Consider the following 25,540-nt stretch of genomic DNA (forward strand, 5'->3'; position numbering starts at 1 on the left):
GTCCTGTGTTTAGACTGAAATGCAGCAAATGTCCGACTGGAATAGTTAAAAGTATTACAACTAATATTATAACTATTGTTTTAGGAGTTATTAGTTGTGCTCACAAGGTGAATGTTTAAAGATTAGGCTACACATGAACGTGTAATGCATCGAAACATACCTATTGTAGAGGTAATACGTAATTTGAGAAACGTATACTTTGTCTATAGTGAATTGCAACAGTGTTTGTTTACAGCAGTGGTTCAATGGGGGAGCTGTGACATGTCTCTCCGCCAATCAGCATCGATTTCCCCCACGGGCAAACGCTGGAGAGGCGGGACTTCGTTCCTATTAGCCAACCAGCGTCTCCCTTCCTCTTTGCTGGGAGAAGTTAGCAGTCGGCTGCCAGTCTGGTCCGTAGCCACGATGGATGCAATACCATACCTTCTGTTCGTCCTCCTGTTCGGGACAAGGATACAAGAGAATACCGGTAAGTGCCCTTAAATGGATAATATTGTGTAGTGTGTCACTCGGAAGTTTCACCTCGGGTCCGACCAGTTAAGCCAGAAACGCTCTTTGTTCAAGAAGACTGAAGAAGCAGAGTGTGTCTAACTAAGATGGCGCAGGGTCGGCGGCCAGCCTGCTGCTGCCTGTCTGAGGAATGTTTATTGTCTGGGAAAAAGGAGCAGCGAGCTAAAAGCCACATTGGGCTTAAAGGGGCGGATGGCTATAGCCCAGGATAAAAGCTGGCCTGTCTTCGGTTTGATTTTGGTCAAAGCTTTTGGATTCTGTTTTTGCCAACAAAGAGCACTGGAGTCCGTCCTGAGGAACTGTCCTCTGCTTCGCAAAAACAAAGTTGGCAGCATCACTAGTGGATGTTTGCTTTTTTCTCAAGCACTAGTTGTTCATTTACCTTGTGGTTGGAGCATGTCCCTTCGCAAGTTCTGTTGGAGCACGTAGTTGAACTGCATAAGTTTCTGTTGCCTCAGGGCTGAATGCCTGTGTTGATCCAGGTGACCGTTATCTCCCGGTGCAACATTGTTTCACCTCAGGTTTGTGCTTCAGTTATTTCAGCTCTTTAGTCGTCTCAGATGCTGCAACAATGACACCCTTGCTCAGCACTGTTTGTGTACATGTTTTGACTCTTGACTAAGGTGTGCAGTGCAATTCTGGACTTTTTTCTGTCAAGTTTGGTAGATGTCGTTTCTGCACCCTTGTCTAATGGATTTACCAATAGTATCTTAGGGGTGTTAACTGCTGGTGTAACTCTCTCCATAGTAGCCGTGTGACAGTTCCTCCCCTGCACCGTCACGTTAGCGTGCTAGTTTGAAGCCTCTGTCCGTACAGCGTAGAACTGTAACATGAGTTTCGACATGTTTCGCTGGGTTAGTGTCTGGGAAATGACACTTTCTCTTAGGTGGTGACATAGGTCTGAAACGAGGCATGTACGGTTAGACAGCTACCTTTCAAAAAGATGAGAAATAATGTGTTCAGTAGTCTCCCACTTCAACAGTATATAAGGCATCAGGGTGCGCCAAACTCCATTCAAAATGTGCCAGTTTAATGCGGCTTTGTAATGCTGAAGTGTTGTTTCTAGTAGTCTTCCAGTCAGGTTTACACAATTCTAAACGACACATCATTTAACCAGAAAGTCTACTTTGAACACCGCTCAGTTAGATAGTTCACTTCACGTGATTGCAGCGGATGAAGACTGCAGTTGAAACGTTCAGAGGAGACAACTTTGCATCTTTCAGTCCTCTATAGACGCCTGGAAGAATGTTGACTCATGCATGATGGGGTGTTTATCGTTAACAATAACCAGTATTAAAGTACCTCGCAAGATCTGTCAATTGGATTCTACATTTATAGCTCCATTACGAGGGAACGGCACTGATTTACCAGCCCCAACCGCTGCTACCATTCACGCATGCTCTCATTACGTTTAGGATTTTAATTTTTATTTACAAACGGACCTGTGTTTGCTTCTCTTTGTTTCAGTGGTCAGCTTATTGCAAAAGGAGAAGGCTGTTTTCATAGGAACAAACAGCGGTGCTTTTTCCCCTATTGACTCATACTCATGCGTTTCCTTTGTGTGACATCCCTTTGTCTGGTGAGAGAGAGAGAGACAGGCCTCATCATGAGTGGAGGAGCAGGCATTTCAAAAAGCATGTAAGATCTCATCAGACCCTCCCCATGCCAAAAGCAGGGTCGTGTCCTCATATACCCGACTCGCTGGCTCGGATGTAGCCTGTTTATTAAATTGATATGTTGGCTCAAGGACACGCAAGAAAGGAGGGAATTCCGCGTTCTTTGTCCAGCAATAGGATGGTCATGGCATGGGTCCACAGTCGGAGCTACATTTACATCAGAAAATAATACAATAACACTGATGTAGATCTGAACCACTGATAAGGAAAAGAATTTGTGCACATTTGAAATGAGTTAATATCCAGGCGGTATATTAGATTTATATACACTCAAGGAAGGATTTATACAATTTAATTAGAGAGCACCTGGCGTCATTGATACCTTAACATGTCACGTTGCTGTTCACCACACCCCTGCAGCTCACACACACTTGCTTTAGCAGTATTCACATGCAGCAGTGTACACACACACACAAAGCGTCCGCACACATCAGAGTGCTAGCAGTGGGCTAAATTGGGTGGTGTCGCTATTCCTCTCCATCAGCCTCAGTCATCCTCCTGCCTAATAGGATCTGTCCCCATGCTCTGTCACTAGCCCCCCCAGCCCCCCAGTTTAATTTGTCTGCTCTGAGTCTTGTGTTTCTCCCCTGCCTCCTTTAGGCATAGTAAGTAAAGGGACCACATTTAGCTGGAGTGGCTGGTATAAAGGATGAGTGTTGTGTCAGCACTTTCAGACCCTGTTTTCATTTGGTAAAAACATCTGATCTGAGTGATCTGATCGATTCAATTTTATTTACAGTGCCAATTCATAACAAAAGTTATCTCCGGACACTTTACATATGAAGTAGGTAAAGGCCACACTCTATGACTATTTCACATCACACGCACTCACTTATTTCTCAGATCTGTACACATCTGTATGTAAATGTTTATTGATTTCACAGCTGCGGCGACCTGTCAATATCAAGGGCTGATGTTACAACGAAAGAACAGAAATCTCTATAAATATATTTTCATGAATTCGGATCGATTTTAATAATCTTAAAATAAGGTTTTTATCCATCAGCGGGCCTTTTAAAGTAAACCACGGAAAAGCTCCAGAGAGCGGGATAAGTGCATCTGCAGCTGAATAAGGAACAGACTGACACATCGCCAACAGTCTGATAACATCCAGAACAAACAATTCATCAGGAATGTTTTCAAAATAATAATGTTTAAAAAAACACATGAGAAAAAATGTCATCTCTCACTGTATCTTCACCATGAGATGAAATTAAATGGGACTTCATACTACATATCTAGCTTCATGGGATGTATGAAAATACATCCAAATATTTATATACAAAAAATACATAATTTACAATATTTACGTAATGCGCATGTTTTTATGCTTCATATATGGTGGTGATGGCTGTGGTGCAGGCACACAGGACAAAGATGATGGGTTCCTGGTGGCAGACAGAAAAGGATTTCACTGTTACATTCACTATTAAAAATCACATACAAATAAGAAATGCAATTCTATGACAGACAGTTTCATCTGCACAGAACAGTGTGCTGAACTAGTGACCAAAACATATCCATTCATCTAGTCACCAATCAATAATACAAAACTAAATAACTATTACAGATTCATACTTAACTAATGGACAGTCAACAAGAAAGTTCATGTCTATTGATACACAGACCAATTTACGCTTTGCACACAGAAGCACACTTTGGCCAAACCGGTCACAATCACGCATCGTTTTTGTGAAGTAAAAACACTTACTCGTCTTCAAATAGATCTCTATTGTTCCTCTCTGCCCCAGAAGCACCGCAATCCTCGTCGTGGCCAAATCAGTTCCAGAACGGTGCTTGTGTTTTCCACTGTTGTGATCTGCTGCCAGCATCAGGATGCAGTAAAAGGATCAGACTAACTTGCTGACTGTAGTGGGTGGGTCTTTAGTGATTTTCTGAGTGCCTATTGCTTAGTTTCACAGAAAATGGTGACAGACACCACGGTCCACCAACCACACAATGAGAGGCAAAAGATGCCGGTCACAAGTGCTTTTCCTGTCTTCTAAGAGCCTACTCACACTGTCCTTCTGGCCGGGGCCAAAACCGTTTTTTCAGCTAAAGCCTAGTACCTTTAAGCAGTGTGAGTGCACCCGCTCCGCGCACAACTGCGGAGGTGGGCTTTAGCGGAGCCGTTTGCACATGTACGAACACGAGCGTGCGCACGTGTGCGAGCACGAGCACAAGCCCTATGGCAGTAGCGTTATGTCCGCCTGTTCGGACATGTAAATAGAAGGACGGACCATGCACGGACATTTAACAACAACAACAATGGCGGTGAAAGGTTCATGTTGGTGTGATGCGGAGGTGGAGTGTTTACTGCAGATTTGGTCGATGAAAATATTCAAAAACAGTCGACAAGACGCACAAAAACTCCGAGGTCTGTGAAAAGACTAGTAGTCAAAGCCACACACACGCGATCAATGCGTGTGGCGTGTTACAGCGTGATGGCGTATGGACAGCAAGAAGCATTGGCCGGCCCTGGCAGTGTGAGTACAAACGGGGCTGGGGCGCGGGGGGAGAGGGAGGGGGGACAAGTACCCTAAAGCCCGGGTCGCGGTCCGGGAGGACAGTGTGAGTACGCTCTAAATGGCCGTGTGAGTGACCCTTGAGTTGGCAGTAAAAATAATGCGGCTAGTCCGCTTGAGGCCCGCCCTAAAGAAACGCCGATCAGCCAATCATAGCGAAATACAGGCAGTGATTAGGAAAGTGATGGCTGAAAATCTAAACAGAATGGAGGAGTTACACCGTGTCCTAGCAACACGCGAGCGTCAGATTATCGCATTGCCATTGTATTTGGCACAAGTTGGCAAAACTGCACAAACAAATTAAAATATATTCAGAAAGGTTCTTTGGCATAAATGCTTTGTTATACATTTTCTCTTTTAGGGGCTATCTTTTTACATAGGGAAATACTTTGATTGCAATGTTCAGTAACTTGCAAAATAATTAAAAATCAATGTTAAAAAACCTGATAAAATCGCAGTGATTTATTTTTTTCATTTCTGAAAATTAATAAAAAATGACTGGTCATAGATTTGCCTATGTGTGTTTACATTATAGCAATCATTTGATACCTTTTTCAAAAAATAAAATATAATCTAATGTTTTCTTGCCGTAATTAGGACTGGAGTAGATCCTGAAGCATGTACTAATTCAAAAATCAATTTGTAATCAAACCGTGACACAGAGAATCAATCGAATCGTGAGGAACTCAAAGATTCCCACCCCTAGTTTTTCACAATTGATCAATTTTTTATTAGTTGTTCTCTAATTTTGAACTCCACTCTATAGTGTTTATTATTTTTTGTTATTAATATTATGATTATTATTATTATGGAGACAAAGGGACCAGACAATCTATCCCAGTGTATGGCGGTGTCCAGCTCCAGTTTTGCAAGTTAGGCCATGCATAATCTGGGTGCAAAGAGTGTAATCTTCCATTCTCGCCCTTCAGACAAGGTTTTTGGGGGCCAATGGCGCACCCGCTTCCTGCTACCTCAACATAGTTATGCTCCAACAATGCACCTGACCACACCGCATTTAATGACCAATGCGGATGTTAAGTGTGACATAACCCTTTCAAAATACGATTTCCTCCTACAAACGTTCCGTGGAACAAACAAACAACAAACACCAATCAAGTGAACAATAATAATTGCTTCTTTCTACAGCAAGACATCTTTTCATCAATAGTATGGCAGTAAAATGAAAATTACGTTGTTTTGTTTTTTAATCACATTTGTTCAAACAACGGAGAACACAGCACTGCAGAACTATGAGACTTAGGCCTGGAAATCGTTTTTTGAAAGGGCGTTACGTCAATTTAACAACTGGATACACCCATGGGCCTACAGATGGGTACATTTGAAACTAGCAAGTTTTTAGTCAAAACACTGGCATTTTGAAGCATAATTGTTTTTGCCAATTTCTACTACCATTCAAAGCAAGGTTGAAGCTAGTTCAAAATTTCTGGTGGGGATCTAACAGGCCATTCATTGATAATTTAAAATTGATGCAGTAAAATTCATTGAATGCTCTAGGGATGTTACTGCACACTGAAATCCCAAAGTAATTAACGATGCATTATGTACTAAGAGTGGTATACAGCCCACGTGCAATAGAAACCAGAGTGTTGGCTCCTTTCAGGAACCAGGAAGGCCTTTTTTCAGGAAAGCAATAGTCATGGGATTTTCATCAAGGCCACTGTGGGTGCTATGCCTTCTCTTTTCTGTAGGGTTCAACTGATATGTTGTGGTGCTTTTTTTAAAAAAAAAATCTATCTCGATTCTGTAAAAATTTCCCAGAGACTGCAGAGTCGATATTTTGCACTTCCTTTCATCTGCATCCCCCAGCTGCCGGGGAGTAGTTTTCTGTCAGTTGTGCGTGTTTCCACAAAATGCTTATGTAGTGTTGTTTTTCTGGGTGCTGTGTGCTGCTGCTGCCCGTACTAGCAGTGGAGGAATGCCAGGCATGCGGGTGACTCTGGACGCCCGTTGTCCCAGCCCAAGGGACCACAACTAATTTGAGAGGTTGTAGCCATGCCAGTGGCCATTGGATTCAAAGGCACCAACGCGTTAATGAATGACCCCCTGCTCTCCTTCATGGGGAGGCAGGGAATCACTAGCTCTACTGCTGATTCTACTCTTGTGAGAGACGAGAGTTATGCTGGTGACGGGAGTAAGAATTAGAGATGTCACGATACCAAAAATTCAGTAGCCTGTGCCAATACCAGTGAAATTACACTATTATCAATGCCAATTTAATACCACGGTAAAAAGAAAAGAAAGATTTTCTAAGACTCGTTTCTGTCGTAAGTCTGTCCAAAAGTCTGCCGTTTGCGATTTTGACAAAGAGGAGCCGGAAATAAAGCTGTATTCAGAGCAGCTGTATGTTGGCGGAGCGCTACTTACTGTACTGTCGAGATACTCCCGTCATTTTCCCATTCAACCCCTGCTCATGTATACTGGGGGAACTTTGATAATCTGATTATGTCTGCAAAATTCTGGGGACTTTTCATGGTAATCAAAAGGAATTCATGGGAATAAACCTGTAATTTACAAATCTGAAGGTGGACTACATAACGCTTCTGTATAGTTCTGAAATTCCCCAGCTTATTTTCCCATGGAAAGTTTCCGGAAATGTTCCGTGTCCCTGTTTCAGTAAACATAGATTGAAATGAAGAGGCACACATTTATTTGTCAGAAGGAAAACGAGGGAGATGACATATCTATTAAATCTATAAAGTGAATTGGGCTTGCATTGAAGCAGAAACCTCATTTCAAAAACAGAGATGACCTTACCCGGTCTAGCTGCCAGGTTTGTGAAAAGAGTAATGCTTTTTAGTGAAGTCATTTGTATCAGGAAACAGTGAAGAGAGAGGACATCTGGGAGATGATGTGCGCGATTCTTTAGTTGGACTCCTTGATCAAGGGCTCTACCTTGAGTTCTGTCTATCCTGAGTGTGTAAGTTATGCACACGAATGGTATACAGTGTGTCTGGATTGGAGCAACTGCTAGGGTGCAGGCTGTCTAACCTTTAGATCAAGCTGCTGCATATTTATTAGACCGGCGGCTCAGACAGATGTACTGCATCCTCCTACCCTCCCATTCTCAATCTGTGTGGCAGGAGGCACCGTTTTGTTTCATCTTTTGTGACAAACAGGCAGGCTATGTGACATCCATATTGGTTTCAAGGGCAAGTTGCAATGATGCAGGTGTCAGCAAATGCTGTTTATGTCCAAGATTTCTGCAAATGCAACACAGGAAAAGCCCTCTGACAAAGTGTGCTACACCCACCTGCTCCATTTTCAGCACATCATTTTTGTTTGGTCATTGGTTACCTATATTATTTAACACCACACACACACACACACACACACACACACACACACACACACACACACACACACACACACACACACACACACACACACACACACACACACACACACACGGTATGGACAAAGGGTTGGCCCAAATGGAGGTGGTTGGGGTAGGTGGGGCCATGACCTACGGAAATTACTCTGGGAGCTAAAGTGCGTGCGTGTGTGTGCTATGCCAATTACGCTAGCCCATTTATGGCGTTTTCAATGTCAAGTTAGCATTCATGCTAATTGGCATTTTTCATAACTGAATAACAATTGCCTGTGCAACGATTTTTTTTCAAAGTGTTGTGAATACAAAATTTGTACATTTGTATCTTTATTTCAGTTTCACACGAAGAATACTATAGATAAACATCCTAAATGAATGAACTGTCTTCTGGATGTCTGTTCTACTCATTCTAGTCTAGCTATCTGCCAAGCTAGTTGTCACATCTACCACCTAGTAAGGGCAGAATAAACAGTAATGAAACTTATTTGTAAATATTTGGTGCAAACTGGAATTCAACAGCTGAACTAAGTGAAATACCTCTGTACAGATGGGTTTTTGGCTCGCTCCATGTTGTTGCTGGTGCTGAGTCAGCGGGCATGCTACACAGCGCCTCTTGCGCATGATGTAGCACATGTCGCAAACTAATTTAATTGATCTGCCCATGGATCTGACAAATAATCTGATATTTGTCAATACCTTGACCGCCATCCGATCTTAATATTGGATCGGTGCGTCCCTCCCTGTGTGTTCTATTTTTCCTCAGAAATGCTGCCTTCTGTTTACGCTTACGTTTCATGATATCCATTGCTTTATTTTTGTGAGATACAATAAAAGCCTCAGATAGTACACTGTTTTAGAAAAGAATAACACATTATGTAGAGATCTCATTTTTCCCTTTGTTGCAGAATTTCCATTAGTCATATCAAAGGAAAAATGAAATGGCAAACCTGGAAAAGAATAGATCAGTAAAAGCAGGCCTCAACGGTGTAATAATAAAAGTTCAAATTAAGATAAAGAAAAGGTGCCATACAGGAGAGCCAATCTCTTTGTGAAGATTGTGGTTGCCATGGTAATAAAAAATAATTAATTCAGAGCATGATTGCGGTGTAGAGAAGTGTGCTCATGTGACTGCACATTCACCAAGGTGTTGCTTGTACAGCAGATAATAGCATGCCTTAGATGAATGAAATCGCTGTTGGCAGGGGGCAGAGAATTCATTGTAGTTGAGACGCAGCACTCCCCCTTCTATTGATTAAAGTCATAATTTTTGTGTCATTAGGATCTTCATCAAAGATACTCTGAAAATGATTGACCCGGGATTAGTGTTGTCAGTACAATACCAAAATTCGACTTTTGTATGATACCTGTCTAAAATAATAATATTATTATTATTATTGTATAGAAGACCGCTTCCTACTCCAAAAGTACTGAGGAAAGCAACAGTGCTTTGACCAGGAATTTGACGAAAAAGTCAATGTTAATGCAAACATTAAAATACGGCTAACTTTTAGCGGCAGACTGCATGCCTGTTTTAGGCCACTAAAACTACCGTTCAACAGGCAATCAGTTCATGCAGGCAGATGAGGGAAACTGACTAAGGAAAAGCAAGATGTGTGGCACAGGGCAGTCAGAAACGTTACTGTTAAAGGTTTGCTGTCTTTTTCAAGGTGGTGTTATGGGGGAGGTATATGTTGATAAAATGTAAAAAATGCCAAGGAGCTTGAAGACAAAGTATCGATAAGGATATCAATATCAAAAATACCCAGCCCTTATGATGTGACAAGTGCAAAGCATTGCTTGATGCAGCGTGGCAAAACTAACAGCTTTATTTCTGATTAAGATGATTTATAAACTTCAGCTACATGCAACCATTCAACTGGAACTCCCACACCTTCCAGCATTCAGTCTGCTGAGACTCTACTTCAGACATACTGTGTGCTTGGCAGCAGAAAATGAGGCTCTCACAGTGGAGTTCCATTCTGTTTCATTGACAGCCCATTTCAGAAAAGTATTTACCTCAAACAACTTTTATCCACATATAGGAAGGAAAAGTATACCATTTTAGTAGTAAATGGTTGAATCCTGCTGAGAGAAAATAGTATTTTACGCTGCAGGGTACTAACAGCCTCTTGAATAATATATTTCATAATCATTATTTGTCATCATCATCTCATCTTCACCCGCTTATCCGGGGTCGGGTCGCGGGGGCAGCAGCTTTAGCAGGGGACCCCAAACTTCCCTTTCCCGGGCCACATTAACCAGTTCTAACTGGGGGATCCCGAGGCGTTCCCAGGCCAGTGTGCACACAGTTTTGGGGACACAAAGGGTCTGGAGCCTGAAAGGTGCAACCTCCACTTCAAGGCTTAGTGCTTAGCCCGAATCAGGTATGTCCAGTTTATGGTATTTCTCCTAAACCCAATGGAGTCGCCCAGTTTTGAACCCTTTGTGGATAAAGAGCCCACTCTGATGTGTGTTTTTGGTTCACTTTCCCCCACAATGTTTCACGATCCGTTCATGGCCAGACCGTGGCACGATATGTTTCACTTATCAGATAATCAGTCAGATTCTGCGATCATAGTGATAAATTCTTGCTGTTACTACAGACTACACACTGGGACTTGACTTGACTTGATCAAAACTTTACATTTCCTTGATTGGAAAGGAGGGACAGGAATTTGAATGTTTCATCTGGCAATGTTTGTTTAAAGCAATTCTAACCTTTCTTTTGACAGTTTCTTTTGTAATCTTAAAATGCTCCTAATAAGCGTATGGCACACTAAAATGTCAAAGAAATCTTCCAGGTGTTGAAACTCATGACTATTCAATTCTCATATTTCTGATAAAAGTCTGCCCAATCATTTTATTTGGTCCGAGTAAAGGCGTCAGAGGTAAGGCAGAGGGAAGAGGGTGGGACTTCTCTCTCCCTACCTCTCCTCAGGTGCATGTCTCCCAGATTCAAGAGCACTCCGTAGATGTGTCTTCACTGTCATGTCAACTTAAAAGCCCTTGCAGAGTCGTGTAATTGCATCTTTATGACATTTTCAGAACATTCTGAGGGCGTACTCACACTGTCCTTCCGCACCACGACCCGGGCTTTAGGGTACTTGTCCCCCCTCCCTCTCCCACCGCGCCCCAGCCCCGTTTGTACTCACACTGCCAGGGCCGGCCAATGCTTCTTGCTGTCCATACGCCATCACGCCGTAACACGTCACACGCATTGATCGCGTGTGTGTGGCTCTGTTTACAAATCTTTCCACAGACCTCGGAGTTTTTGTGAGTCTTGTCAACTGTTTTTGAATATTTTCATCCGACCAAATCTGCAGTAAACACTCCACCTCCGCATCACATCAACGTGAACCTTTCACTGCCATTGTTGTTGTTGTTAAATGTCCGCGCATGGTCCGTCCTTCTATTTACATGTCCGAACAGGCGGACATAACGCTACTGCCATAGGGCTTGTGCTTGTGCTCGCACACGTGCGCACGCTCGTGCTCGTACATGTGCAAACGGCTCCGCTAAAGCCCACCTCTTTCAAGCGGGCCATGGACGGTCCGCTGGCCGCAGTTATGCGCGGAACGGGTGCACTCACACTGCTTAAAGGTACTAGGCTTTAGCTGAAAAAACGGTTTTGGCCCCGGCCAGAAGGACAGTGTGAGTGCGCCCTGAAGCAGCGGAAACATGGGTGGGGGAAAAATAATGCTGTCGGCATAGATTTGAACGGCAACTAATGGAGTATAGACTGGCAGCACGGTTCTAACGACCTCCCTGTAAAGGCAGATCGTAGACACATTTTAATTGTTCACAATCTAATATTGTCATATCGCACACTCTTAAGTGCAGTGAAAAGTCCTTGTCTTTTGCCTCTTCTTTTTCCCTCCTGCCCTCTGCTGCAATTTAATGTATTAGATTAAACTTTATCATCTCTTTTCATTTGCAATGCTGTAGCTACTTCAAGCAATCAGCAATCTGTCTCTCTTTCCTTCACTTTTTCTCTTGCCCCCCACCACTCCAACAGTGTAAGAATAATTTAACCGTTGTCAGATTGTTCAGAATGGCCAGGCAGAAACGGAGATGTTTGGAAACAACACCCATGTCAGTCAGGATCGCAGACAGAACTTTTGTGATTTCGTCATTTTTGTATGGGTGCTGCTCTGTGGCTGCCCCCAGCAATGATTACTGCTCCTGGTACCGCTCTTACACGTTGCTGTGTTTTTCTTTGCAACGACTCCCAATCTGTTTTCCGCCTTTCCACCTTGTCGTCAATCCAAGCTAATATATCTCTGCTCCTACTTTGCACCATTGTTGTTCTTCCTGGAGTGTTTTCTGTATTTACAAATCGTTTTGTCGGCAGTCAGAAAAGGATATCATATATGTATATATACCGTATATACAGTGCCTATAGAAAGTCATGATACACTGAAATAGATCGATACATTTACACATTTTGCCTTACAACATGAAAATTAATAAAAAATGAAAAAATAGAATATCAGTGTTGGCTGGCTGCCTCTATTTACATGCCATACAAATATATAGATGTTCGAATATTCATACTCGTCATGTCTGGCCAAAACCAGCTTTGCACAATATCTTCTTTTTCACAGCCGAAATCGAAAAAAAAAAGTAGAAAATGCACTGGTTAAAAACATTTGAACCATTACCCACAATCTTTATCAACCCCTTTCAAGGTATCAGATTGAAGAAGTTTATTTTGCAGAGCACAGTTTATTGCAGTTTAAACATGCACATTCAGATTTCCCAGACTTCTCTTGTAGACCAAATATCAAAGTTCCCTTTACGATTTATTCCTGTCAGCAGTCCAGTACAGTGCAAACCCAGAGCCCCATTCACGACATATTCAACGCAGCTTCCAGAATAAGATATTTTCCCTGTTGCTGTAAGCACACACCGTTTCAACCCCACCAGGCAAACATAATCACAGTCAGGCAGATTACACTGAATTAATTTCATGCTTGTACCTTGAAATATTGACTCGTACTGTCTGCAGCTCGTAGATGCCTTTTCTTTGTTCTTGACACTCTAATCAGCATTTTCCCTTCTATTGTTGTAAGAATAAAAGGAAGGAAGGGGGTCAGAAGGGGCGAAGAGGAGGTAAAAAGAAAAGGGGATGAGAGAGGGATGGGGGGATGGAGGGATTAATGTGGCTTGGCATCTGCTGACAGGCAGCTTTGTAATGTATTGTTCCTCTGTTGCCTGGCTACTACACAGCCAACAATGCACAATGCGTAACGTGGCTATAAAATGGTGTTTAATGCATCAATGTGGTGGGAATGAAGCTATAAGGACCCAGCATTGACTGAACATCCAGATAGCTACATTTACATTTACTTCCATGCACTTAAAAATGACTACAGAGAAATTCCTGGCCGCATATCAACAAGTGACAGGCAGGTCAGAAAGAGGTTGTGATGCAGTGGCTGTTTCTACTGTATTAGTTGTGAAACAGTCAGTTAATCGATCAGTTGCTTCACCAAAAGTAATTAACAACAATTTTGATAACAACTTAATTGTCATTTTACTTAATCGAACAATTCAGTCACTCTCAGGTTCCAGTGTATCTATTGTGAATAGTATCTTCGGGGTTTAGACTGCCATTTTATATACAAAAAAAATGGATGAATCCAGAAAACAGTTAAGATTAATCAGTTAAAATTAAGAAAATGGTTGCCTGCAGCCCTACACAGAATATTTAATGAAATAATTTATTTACATCACATTTAATTTAGCTGAGGCTTTTATCCAAAGCAACTTCCAATAAGGGCATTCGACTTAAGGCAAAAAACTAGAAGAGCTAAAATTAAGTAAGCGCATTAGCTTCAAATAAGCCAAATTACAGTGCTATACAGGGCCGTACGTTAACTTTTTCAGCAAATAGCACTAGTGCCACAGAGGTTGACAGTCATTTTAGTACAGGAGAGTTGTTGCAGGAAACCGGTGGATTGCTTACTCCGGGCAGGGAATGAGTCCTTACCCCAAGTGAAGGAGTTCAAGTACCTCAGGATCATGTTCACGAGTGAGGGGACGATGGAGCCTGAGTTTGGCCTGAGAATCGGAGCAGCGGAGGCGGTGTTGCAGTCGCTCTACCACACCGTTGTGACGAAAAGAGAGCTGAGCCGGAAGGTAAAGCTCTCGATCTACCGGTCAATCTTCGTTCCTACTCTCACCTATGGTCATGAAAGCTGGGTCATGACCGAAAGAACGAGGTTGCGGGTATAAGCGGCCGAAATGGGTTTTCTCAGAAGGGTTGCTGGAGCCTCCCTTAGAGATAGGGTGAGAAGTTCAGCCATCCGTGAGGAACTCGGAGTAGAGCCGCTGCTCCTCAGCGTTGAAAGGAGCCAGTTGAGGTGGTTCGGGCATCTAGTAAGGATGCCCCCTGGGCGCCACCCTAGGGAGGTGTTCCAGGCACGTCCAGCTGGGAGGAGGCCTCGGGGAAGACCCAGGACTAGGTGGAGAGATTATATCTCCACACTGGCCTGGGAACGCCTCGGGATCCCCCAGTTAGAGCTGGTTAATGTGGCCCGGGAAAGGGAAGTTTGGGGTCCCCTGCTAAAGCTGCTGCCCCCGCGACCCGACCCCGGATAAGCGGATGAAGATTAGATGAGATGAGTTGTAGCACACCCTAAAAATGCCTGTCACCTCATCAATTAATGCACCACATCACTCAGCAAGTGTAGCTCATTGTGGTTGTGTGTGTGTGTGTGTATGTATATGTGTGTGTGTATGTATATGTGTGTGTGTATGTATGTATATATATATATATATATATATAATGTATGTATGTATGTGTATATATGAATTGAGGCCGGTTGAGGAAAATGATCCAAAATGAGGGTCCAGAAAAATATGAGCATCACATTAATGGATATTGTAAAACAATGCAGCACATAGGAGTGCATACAGTATATTGTCTTTATTTTATCAATGTTAATAGTAGTCATGACCTCAAAGTGCAACAAGCTTGTCAAAAAACAACCCTTGTTAAATGAACAAACCTTTTAACCAGAGGTTTTCACTCAATTATTGGACTAAAGTAAAGTTTGAGGCTCTTATCTTTTTACTGAGTATTTTATTTACATGCTACTTTATACTTCTACTCCACTACAAATCAGTGGAAATATTCTACTTTTTACTGCACTACATTTATCTGGTTACTTCAGTAACTAGTTATTTTACCAGGCTTACAAGTACATGTCAAACATTAGTTTATTCATCAAAAACTGGACACAAATGAACGTACCATAAATGCAGAGTAGCTAGCATGATTTTTCTGAAAATGCCTTATTAACTTATCCTCTTTACACTCAGATATGGCTGCAGAGTAAACACAGGCTTCTCAGTGACAGAGACAAAAATTTCTGTCCATTCTCTGGTGAACTGGCGGTTTTCTGTGACAACTTTTCTTTTTTTCAGAGTAAAAACAACAGAGCGGATCTTAGCGAGCTGTTGCCAAGAGGATTCAAAAATCCCCCGAAGAAGAGCGTAGTGGGAGCGAATTGTGGCACATTCGGCCTGCCATACATGCTGGGATTTGACGCGCTGAGACGTAGCGCTGAGATACAAGAAAGGACAGCGGTCATGAAGGCTTACGCTACGTTGCACCTCATATACCGAACGGTACACGGAACCGTGACATGCGTACCGAACAGGGCGGATTTTTTTAACAAATCGTTCCACCCCTAATATATATATATATATATATATTGTTTTTCTTCTCTAGTGTGGTATATTTGGGCCTCTATCGCTCTGGTGCAAAGGGCCTGCTCCTGTTCAGCTATGATGAGTGCCTCAGTTCTGTCCTGTAGGCCAGCCCTCTCTAGCCATTGGTAGGACTTCTTGAGATCAGCCACTTCAGTGATGTTCCGGTGGTACATGCTGTGTAGGGGCTTGTCCTCTCATGTTGGCTCCTCCTCCAGCACCTCCTCATTTTCTCGCAATTTTCTGAGACATTCACTGAGTACGTAATCTGTGGCGGCCTTATCCTTGATGTATTCATGGAGCTTGGATGTTTCATCCTGGATAGTGGCTCTCACGCTCACCCGTCAACGGCCTCCTTCCTTACGGCTACAGTCCTCAGGGTGCTGGATTTGTGATGGAACCCACCATGCATGGTGAGGAGCTTGCGGGTCTTAACATCTCTGGTCTGTATGTCGTCCTTTGGCCACCTGATAATTCCCACAGGGTATCTGATCTCTGGCAGGGCGTAGCTGTTTTTGCCTGAGATACTACTCAATATAAATAATGTAATACAATTCTGGAATAATAACTCTAAAGTGTAATAAGGATGCTTCACACTGCCTGGGCCTCGCGCAAATGCTCCTTGCTGTCCATTCGTCATCACGCCGTAACACGTCACACGTCACACGCATTGATTGACGTCATCGCGATGCATCACTTTGTTTACAAATCTTTCCATAGACCTCGGAGTTTTTGTGCGTCTTGTTTGACTGTTTTTGAATATTTTCATCCGACCAAATCTGCAGTAAACACTCCACCTCCGCATCACACCAACGTGAACCTTTCGCCGCCATTGTTGTTGTCAAATGTCCGAACAGGCGCACATAAATTACGTAAGAACCGTCGTAGGCCTCGTGCTCTTGCTCGTACACGTGCGCACTCTCGTGCTCGTACATGTAAAAACGCGCTCTACAAAAGCCCACCTCTCTCAGGCGGGCCGTGGACGGCCCGCTGTCCACATGCGCGGAGCGGTTGCACTCACACTGGTAAAACGCACTAGGCTTTAGCCGAAAAAACAGTTTTGGCCCTGTGCGGAAGGACAGTGTGAGTGCGCCCGAACACACACTGAGACTATCCGTGCTGCTGAGACAAAGCACAATCGTGATTAAAAAAAAAAAAAAGGAGGTTGCCCCTTCAGGGGACAGGGTTGTTATTATTTTGATTGTTGTTTTGTAAAAGTATTCAGTTTGTGTGTTTGTTTGTGGACTAAGGCAGGCCACTGGAATTCTAAATCTTAGCAGGATTACTGCATTTTAATAAAAATAAATCCCCAAAGTTTACTGCTCAGACCAGGCTGCACTTAGACTAAGTACATGACGGAAGAGAAACCGAATAAAAGCGGAAGGAGAAATGATGAGTTGCCCTATTCAATAACAGAAGTAATGGGTTGGTTTGTCTGTGGCTGACTCATCTGCATTGTTGACTCAAAAACCAACAACCACTGTCTGCACAGAGACCTGCCAGTCTGGTCAGCTTAGCTCTTCTAATCAGGTCCAATCTTTATCACTCATCACCACCAACTGCATATCAGAACCTGTTTGTTGTTTGAAGCCTTTTGTTGTGTGTGGTTCAGAGTTCCACACCGGGCTCAAGAGGACAAGATGATGAGCTCACACAGAGCCCTTTTTGTCCTTTTGTTGTCATGGAAATATGACCTAAACATACAGACTATAATGTTTTTTATAAACACGTCCTAAACCGGTTTAATTATTCTGTCAAAACAGCCTTTTTAAGATGGGGTCTATGAGAAACTGCTCTATTGTGCAAACTACTCCTACTGGAACTGCAGTTTTTGGCACTCTCTATTGGATCAACCAGGAAGTCGCAGTGGTGGGGGCTTGAGCCATACCCTAAGTCCAACAGGATGTCGGCCATTTTGGATTTATGGTGGCATTTTTTTTGCAAAGTGAAGCCAGTCGGACATGCTGTACTTTAACAAACTCCTCCAAGTGAATTAACAATGTGACTTACAATCTGGTTGGTTGCATCTAAAGACCTTTGTTATGCGGAATTGCGTAGCTTTTGTGGATTAATGAAATGCATGTTCACTGCTGCTTTAATTATTATTATTATTATTAATATCACTCCGGTCGGACCTATTTTTAATGAAATTTTTTTTTTTTTTTTTTTTTTACAATTTTGCATCAGAAATGTAAACAGCAGCAACAAAAACCCTGGTGAATTCGCTGGGCAGACAATATGGTCTGCTTCTTAACATTCAAGTTGCATTGTCCCTGAAATCTGAGGACTTGTTCTAAAATGTGATGGTTCGGAGCCTTTTTTAAAAATGTAATATTTGTGGCGGGTGATAATTTCAAACCCTGCCTGTAGTAATTCCTTCTGATAAGCCTTGTGGATCTGTAACTTAAACAACACTTTCTGGATCATAATTCTTACTCACTGCTACCTGAAACAACACAACCCACCAGCAAATGTAACTCAGGGCGCACTCACACTGTCTTTCTGTCCCGGGACAAAACCGTTTTTTCAGCTAAAGCCTAGTACCTTTAAGCAGTGTGAGTGCACCCGCTCCGCGCATAACTGTGGCCAGCGGGCCTTCCACGGCCCGCTTGAAAGAGGTGGGCTTTAGCAGAGCCGTTTGCACATGTACGAGCACGAGCGTGCGCACGTGTACGAGCACGAGCCCTACGGCGGTAGCAGTATGTGCGCCTGTTCGGACATAGAAAATAGAAGGACGGACCATGCGCGGACATTTAACAACAACAACAATGGCGGTGAAAGGTTCACGTTGGTGTGATGCGGAGGTGGAGTGTTTACTGCAGATTTGGTCGGATGAAAATATTCAAAAACAGTCGACAAGACGCACAAAAACTCCGAGGTCCACAGAAAGATTTGTAGACAAAGCCACACACACGCGATCAATGCATGTGACGTGTTATGGCGTGATGACATATGGACAGCAAGAAGCATTGGCCGATTTTAGTGTATGTTGCTTTGACATGGCCAGCCATGCATGCTGTCTCTGAATGAGTTCCATAAGACTGACCTTAGGAGAGTTGAAAGAAAAAGTTCATTTAATAGATGAATGAAACCCCCTGAAGGCACATCAGAGCGTGTGGGAGTTTCCCCTAGCTCTCTGTTAGCAGCATCATTTAGACTGTTGGTGCTGCTGTTGGTGGTCTTTAAAGTCGTACTGCATAAGAACTGCAGGGGAGCCTGTGAGTTGCTTTGGAAACAGAACAGTGTTTACTGTATGACATGTCATCAGTGTGATGCCTTCACCTGCTCTACACTAATAGGAAATCCGAAGGGAAACAATGTCTTCTAATATAACTTTTTAGCCTATGGACTAAATCTAAAATTGAATGTTAAAAAAAGCAACATTTATGTAACGTTTGTTATACATATGCGTTAATTAAAGTTAAGACTCTCTTATGTCGGCTATTTATTTGAAAAGACATTTAGCGTTGTCTAACGGTTTTTAACAGTAGCTAACGTGAGTTTTTTTCTAATATAATCTGCCTGACATTAGAATATAATGTTAGTTTATTTATTTATTTCAAATTTCTTTATTAAATTTTGCAGACCCAACATAAATCCCACTATCCCTCCCAACAACCCATGTCAGATGTAGTCACAGTAAACAACTAGGTAATTAATTAACATCACATAAGTAGATAAGTAAGGAACAATGAAACCAAATAGAGTAAAAACTATAGCTAATAGCGAAAATAAATAAAGTAATTCAAGAAAATGGAAGATCATCATCATCAGGTATAACCGTGAGTATTACTAGTAAAAGCCAGCAGTGGGTCCCACGTTTAGTGGACTGCTGTCAAAGATCCCCTCTGTGAAAACCTAAACTTCTCTAACCTTAGACATTGTAAAATTTCACATATCCAACTATTATGAGTCGGTGGAGAAACATGTTTCCATTTAAAGAGAATGTTACGTCTGGCGAGCAGGGTGGTAAAGGCCACGGCACTGTGTAGTAATGGGCAGATTTTTAGACGGAGGGACCCCAAAAAGAGCAGTCAATGGATTTGGTTCCAAATTTGTTCTCAGAGCCTGTTTGAGGGTTTGAAATATATTGGACCAAAATTCAGCAAGCTTCGGGCACGAGCTGGAGACTGCATACAGCGGTTACAAGCATCACTGTGGCTAGGGCATATCTTAGCCAGTTTAGCGTTGGTGAAATGGGCTCTATGGAGCACCTTCCACTGTAATAGGCCGTGCCTGGCAAAAGTCAAAGATGAGTTAACCAGATTAGAATGTCCCTCCACTGGACCTTAGTAATGTCTACCCACGAATCTTTTTCCTATGCATTTTTAGATGAGAGAGTGGGGACTGGGTTCAGAAGAGCAATATTATTATAAATGACAGATATCAGTCATTTGTGTTGTACGTTGAGAGACAGGAACTGTTCCATCCCAGCTTCAGGGGGGGCGGTTTGGAAAATGTGGGAATTGCTTTTGGATGAAATGTCTCATTTGAAGGTACTGAAAAAAGTGGCTATTAGACAGGCTGTATTTGTCCGAAATAGATGCAAAGGATGCTCCGTCATACAGGCCATTAAGCGTTTTGAGGCCCTTATTTTACCAAATGCGGAATGCAGGGTTGGTGCAGGAAGGGAGAAACGCATAGTTATTTAAAACTGGGGCAAGGTTCGAAGCCCTTTGCAAACCGTACTGCTTCCTAAACTGGATCCAAATTTTAATGGTAGTGGTGATGACCGGATTGGATGAGACATTATAGGCAGTTATGGGGAGCTGTGAGCAAATCATAGTATGCAAAGAGCAGGAAGACTATTTTATCTCAGTATGAGCCCAGTATGAACCGTGGAGCCAATATAAAAGTTTATTAATGTTGCAAGCCCAGAAGTAGTGGTGGAAATTAGGGATTTCAAGTCTACCTTCAGGTTTAGGGAGTTGGAGAATGTTTTTTGACACGGGCTGGTTTGTTCTGCCAAATAAAACCGTTGTTGGTCTAGATTAGTAAAAAACGATTTATTAAGACAAATTTGGAGATGTTGAAAAAGATACAGAAACTTTGGTAAAATGACCATCTTATTAAGATATTGTGATTAACCAAAAACACACACCGCAGAAAAAAAAATGTGTAGACGAGCTGCAATCAAACTGCATGCAGGAATGACTTATAGGTCCACATGGCTAATACATATTCATGTTTGCTTAATATCGCAATCGGGCATACTTATGAATATTATCTAACATTGGAACACGCAGTCTACTCACGATAATGGTTTCATCAGACCTTATATGTTTCTTTCTTGCATTCCAAACAGCCTTATTCACCCAACAGCGTATCTCGTACGTAGGATTTACTGAGATTAACTTTTTTGATCAACAATAGCCCACAACTTAACAGCTAGACAACAGACTGCAGAAATTGTTGTTTTCAATCAGGCTATAAGGAAACACGTTATGCAACTACCCCTAAAAGACCCACAGCTTATGTAGAGTAAAGTTTGTTTAAAAAAAAAAAAGAAATAGAGGTACTCGCCAGTCCAAAAGAAATAGAGCCACAGCGATATCTGCCATCAGTTGTTTTTTTTTTCAATTCAATTTTATTTATAGTGCCAAATCATAACAAAAGTTATCTCAGGACACTTTACAGAGTAGGTAAAGAACACACTCTATGACTTATTTATGATTTACATACTCAACAATTCCCCTGTAGAGTACTGTGGCAACGAAAACCTTGCCTATAACAGGCAGGACAATCGTACAGACCCAGCTCTATGGAGGACGGACATCTGTCTGCACCGGTTGGGGAGGAAGAAAAGGAGAGAGAAAGAGAGAACAGATGGACAGAGAGAGACAAAGACAGACACAAAGACTGACCCAAAGACATATGGACAGACACACTTCCAGAGATACAAGCAACCACAAATTAATATTAACTATAATAATATGTATAGTAATGTGAATATGACATATATGTTATGGCAGTTAATATAGCAGCATTTTTGTTCTTTTAACTCTCTCAAAGTTGGTAAGCCTTCTCCAATTGTGATCCTCTTTTTCCCTCGTTCGCGGTCACTTTGCTTCTTGATTATTTCTCCTTGTTTACTTTGAATAGTTGTTTGTCCACACGGCCTCGACTCACACGAAACCAGTTAAACCGACTAAAAGCGCTGTAGTACACATGCCAGGTCTGGATGTGGCGCTGTAACTGCCACAGAAATACACCAACAAAGAGAAGAAGAGAGGGAGAGCCACTGTTGTGTAGAATCATAATACAAACCCTGGAGAGTTTCTCTCCAGATCTGGAGACTTTCTCTCCAGATCTGGAGACTTCCCAAATCCTCCTCCATCCTAGAGAGAAATCTGTCGTTTCTGGTGTTAGTGGAGACTTTTGTGCTGTTTTGGACTCTGATGCACCAATCACTCTGTAGTTACACAGAAGCACACAGCAGCACCCTCAACGAGGGTCCTCCCCTGTCCCAAAGCACTCACAGGCGGACACTTTCTCTTTAGATTTAGAGACTCTTCACACCTTCTTAGAACTTTATTTAGAAAAAGAGACTAGAGAGCAGTTTAGCTGCTGTGAAAAGGAGAAGGAGAAATCTGGGGTCGGCCTAATTCATTCCCATGCATGTGGCTCAGAGTCCAGTTCAGTAAACAGTCTATGTGTCTGTCTCTCTCTCCTCTCATGCAGCAGCACTGTTGTTGTTGTGACACCGCAGGGTTAGAGGTCGGAAGTGGGGCGATGACGCCATCCTTTAAGGGCGCACTCACACTGTCCGTCCGTACCTTGCCCCGGGCTTTAGGGTACTTGTGATTGTGACAGCATATCCGTCAGGGTCTGCTCACACTGTCCTCCCGGACCACGACCCGGACTTTAGGGTACTTGTCCCCCCTCCCTCTCCCCCCCGCGCCCCAGCCCCGTTTGTACTCACACTGCCTGAGCCTCGGCCAATGCTTCTTGCTGTCCATACGCCATCACGCCGTAACACGTCACACGCATTGATCGCGTGTGTGTGGCTTTGTTTACAAATCTTTCCATAGACCTCGGAGTTTTTGTGCGTCTTGTCGACTGTTTTTAAATATTTTCATCCGACCAAATCTGCAGTAAACACTCCACCTCCGCATCACACCAACGTGAACCTTTCACCACCATTGTTGTTGTTGTTAAATGTCCGCGCATGGTCCGTCCTTCTATTTACATGTCCGAACAGGCGGACATAACGCTACTGCCGTAGGGCTCGTGCTCGTAGACGTGCGCACGCTCGTGCTCGTACATGTGCAAACGGCTCCGCTAAAGCCCACCTCTTTTAAGCGGGCCGTGGACGGTCCGCTGGCCGCAGTTGAGCGCGGAGCGGGTGCACCCACATGGCTTAAAGGTACTAGGCTTTAGCTGAAAAACCGGTTTTGGCCGCGGCCAAAAGGACAGTGTGATCACTCCCTCACTCATTGGTCTCCTTTGGGGCACATGGTTGTTTGCCCCTCCCCATTTCTAAAATAATTAACTTATAATAATTGATAATTACAATGAGGATACTACTGTGAATAATAAAACAACTAGTAAAAATATTGCTACCACTAATTATCATTATTGCTATTTTTATTATATTTTATTTACTGAGAACTACACCTGTCACAATAGCACTTTATTGAGAAAAAAGTGACACAGGAAGGAACATATCGAAATGGTAAAGCTTTATTTAAAAAGAACACACACACACTTACCCAGGGCTGTAAACTAGCGGTCGCCACTCGCCAAATGTGACTAAAATATTCCCCTGGTGATTTAATTTTGGAGGGCTCCATGCCATGGGGCGGGTAAATGTTTGTCCCAATGGTCGTGCTTGTGCAATAAATTATGCATGATATAGCAAAACATTGTAGTAGCTATAAAATGGTAAATTACGACGGTAGCAAACGTTAGTGCTAAACTGGTGATTTGTTGTGTGTCGCACTAAAGTAGCTCCCCCGACGTCACCACTGTAGAAAATAGTTCCTCAGAAGAACTGACGAACAGTTCTTTTCTTTCTACCCAATACTTTTTACATTCAAGGAAAAAATGCTTTACTGTTTCAATAGTAATTTAATCCACAGTGTCCCAACCTCAATCTACACAGTTTAACTCCTACGGGACAGAGTTGTACAGCAACATATCTTCCTAACTTCAGATTGTAAAAGTAGTGTCTGACTTCCAACCTCTCTGCCATTCTTTTCTTTTGATTGACGTCATCGCGATGCGTCGCTTTGTTTCCAAATCTTTCCATAGACCTCAGAGTTTTTGTGCGTCTTGTCTGACTGTTTTTGAATATTTTCATCCGCCCAAATCTGCAGTAAACACTCCACCTCCGCATCACACCAACGTGAACCTTTCGCCGCCATTGTTGTTGTTAAATGTCCGCGCATGTTCCGTCTTTTTTTTTCCTTCTATGTCCGAACAGGCGCACATAAAATGACGTGAGAGCCGCCGTAGGCGTCGTGCTCGTGCACGTACACGTGCGCATGCTCGTGCTTGTACATGTGCAAACACGCTTTACAAAAGCCCACCTCTCTCAAACAGGCCGTGGGCGGCCAGCTGGCCGCAGCAAGGCGCGGAGCGGTTGCACAACACTGGTCAAACAAGCTAGGCTTTACCCGTAAAACCTGTTTTAGCCCGGTGCGGAAGGACAGTGTGAGTGCACCCTTAAATTATTTATCTCAGTTCCACTCTCGTGCCCTGTGATAGACTGGCATCCTGTCCAGGGTGTACCCCGCCTCACGTCCAATGTCAGCTGGGATCGGCTCCAGCGCGGCCCCGACAAGGACAAGCGGTTGAAGATGAATGAAAAAAGAATGTTCCACTCTCCTAAATGATACATGGATATCTATTTCTCTTCTTAAACTTTCCTTTGCCAAGTCCACCTGCTCATTCCCCCTCACCCCAGTATGCCTTTGATAACATGGTTTAAAGTGTGAGAATGTACACAATGTAATTTGTTAATAACAGTAATTCAGTGATACTACGGATGTCACAGGAAGTGCTTTTATTTTTGAAGTAGCCTACACGGAAGTTGTTTGTTGTCTTCTCACTAGCTTGTGTGATGACATGAACGTGAGAGCGAGATGCAAAAATTTCCGTCATGCTAAAGTTAGTTCACTTTCTTGCATGTAAACTGCACTGCTACAGATTAAAAAAAGGTAATTATCTTATGATTTCTTATCATTCATAGTAAACAATGAACAGGGGACCTTATGGACTTTAGCAATTGTTAATAATTCTATTCTATCTATTTTTCCTGCAACCAATCGACCAATGAAATTTTGGTCTGCTAATGATTTTTTGGTTGACCAGTGCTTGGTCGACTTTTTGGGAGCTATTATCAACCACATAATGTAAGTAAATAATGCTTCATTTGTTCAACTAAATAATGCCTTTTCAAATGTAAACTGAGATTCCTTAGGGAAGGCTTATGAGAGTGTAAACTAGTCTAATGTACCTATACCTAAGTGTCTGATCAGACTATATATATAAGACTCAAAACGCTGTAGTACACATGCCAGGCCTGCTGAAACTCTACCACTGAAATACAACAACAACAGAGAAGAAGAGAGGGGGTGACGCGATACAAATGCAGCCGACTTTCTCGCTAAATCTGGCGTTTTCAGATATATCCACTCTAGGACCCAGTTTCAGAAGAGAACCAGAGTGCCAGTAATGGACCAAACATTTGGAGGAGAATGAGTGTGTGTATAAAGTATGACTAGAGTCATGCCACGACTCAGCCTTGGATGTGTGTTGGA

At 42.8% G+C, this 25,540-nt stretch overlaps 1 protein-coding gene across 1 annotated transcript in view; it reads left to right on the forward strand.

Moving 5' to 3' along the window:
* Positions 1-372: 372 nt before the first annotated feature.
* tgfbr1b (transforming growth factor, beta receptor 1 b) overlaps positions 373-25,540 on the forward strand; it is a 67,338-nt gene continuing 42,170 nt past the window's right edge. The window contains exon 1 of the mRNA XM_083936239.1: positions 373-469. Within this exon, the coding sequence (XP_083792365.1) occupies positions 406-469 (64 nt within the window). The 5' untranslated portion in view covers positions 373-405. The remainder of the gene's footprint in view (positions 470-25,540) is intronic.

The sequence above is a fragment of the Echiichthys vipera genome (assembly GCF_963691815.1).
Source record: "Echiichthys vipera genome assembly, chromosome: 21".
Classification (NCBI taxonomy): Eukaryota; Metazoa; Chordata; class Actinopteri; order Perciformes; family Trachinidae; genus Echiichthys; species Echiichthys vipera.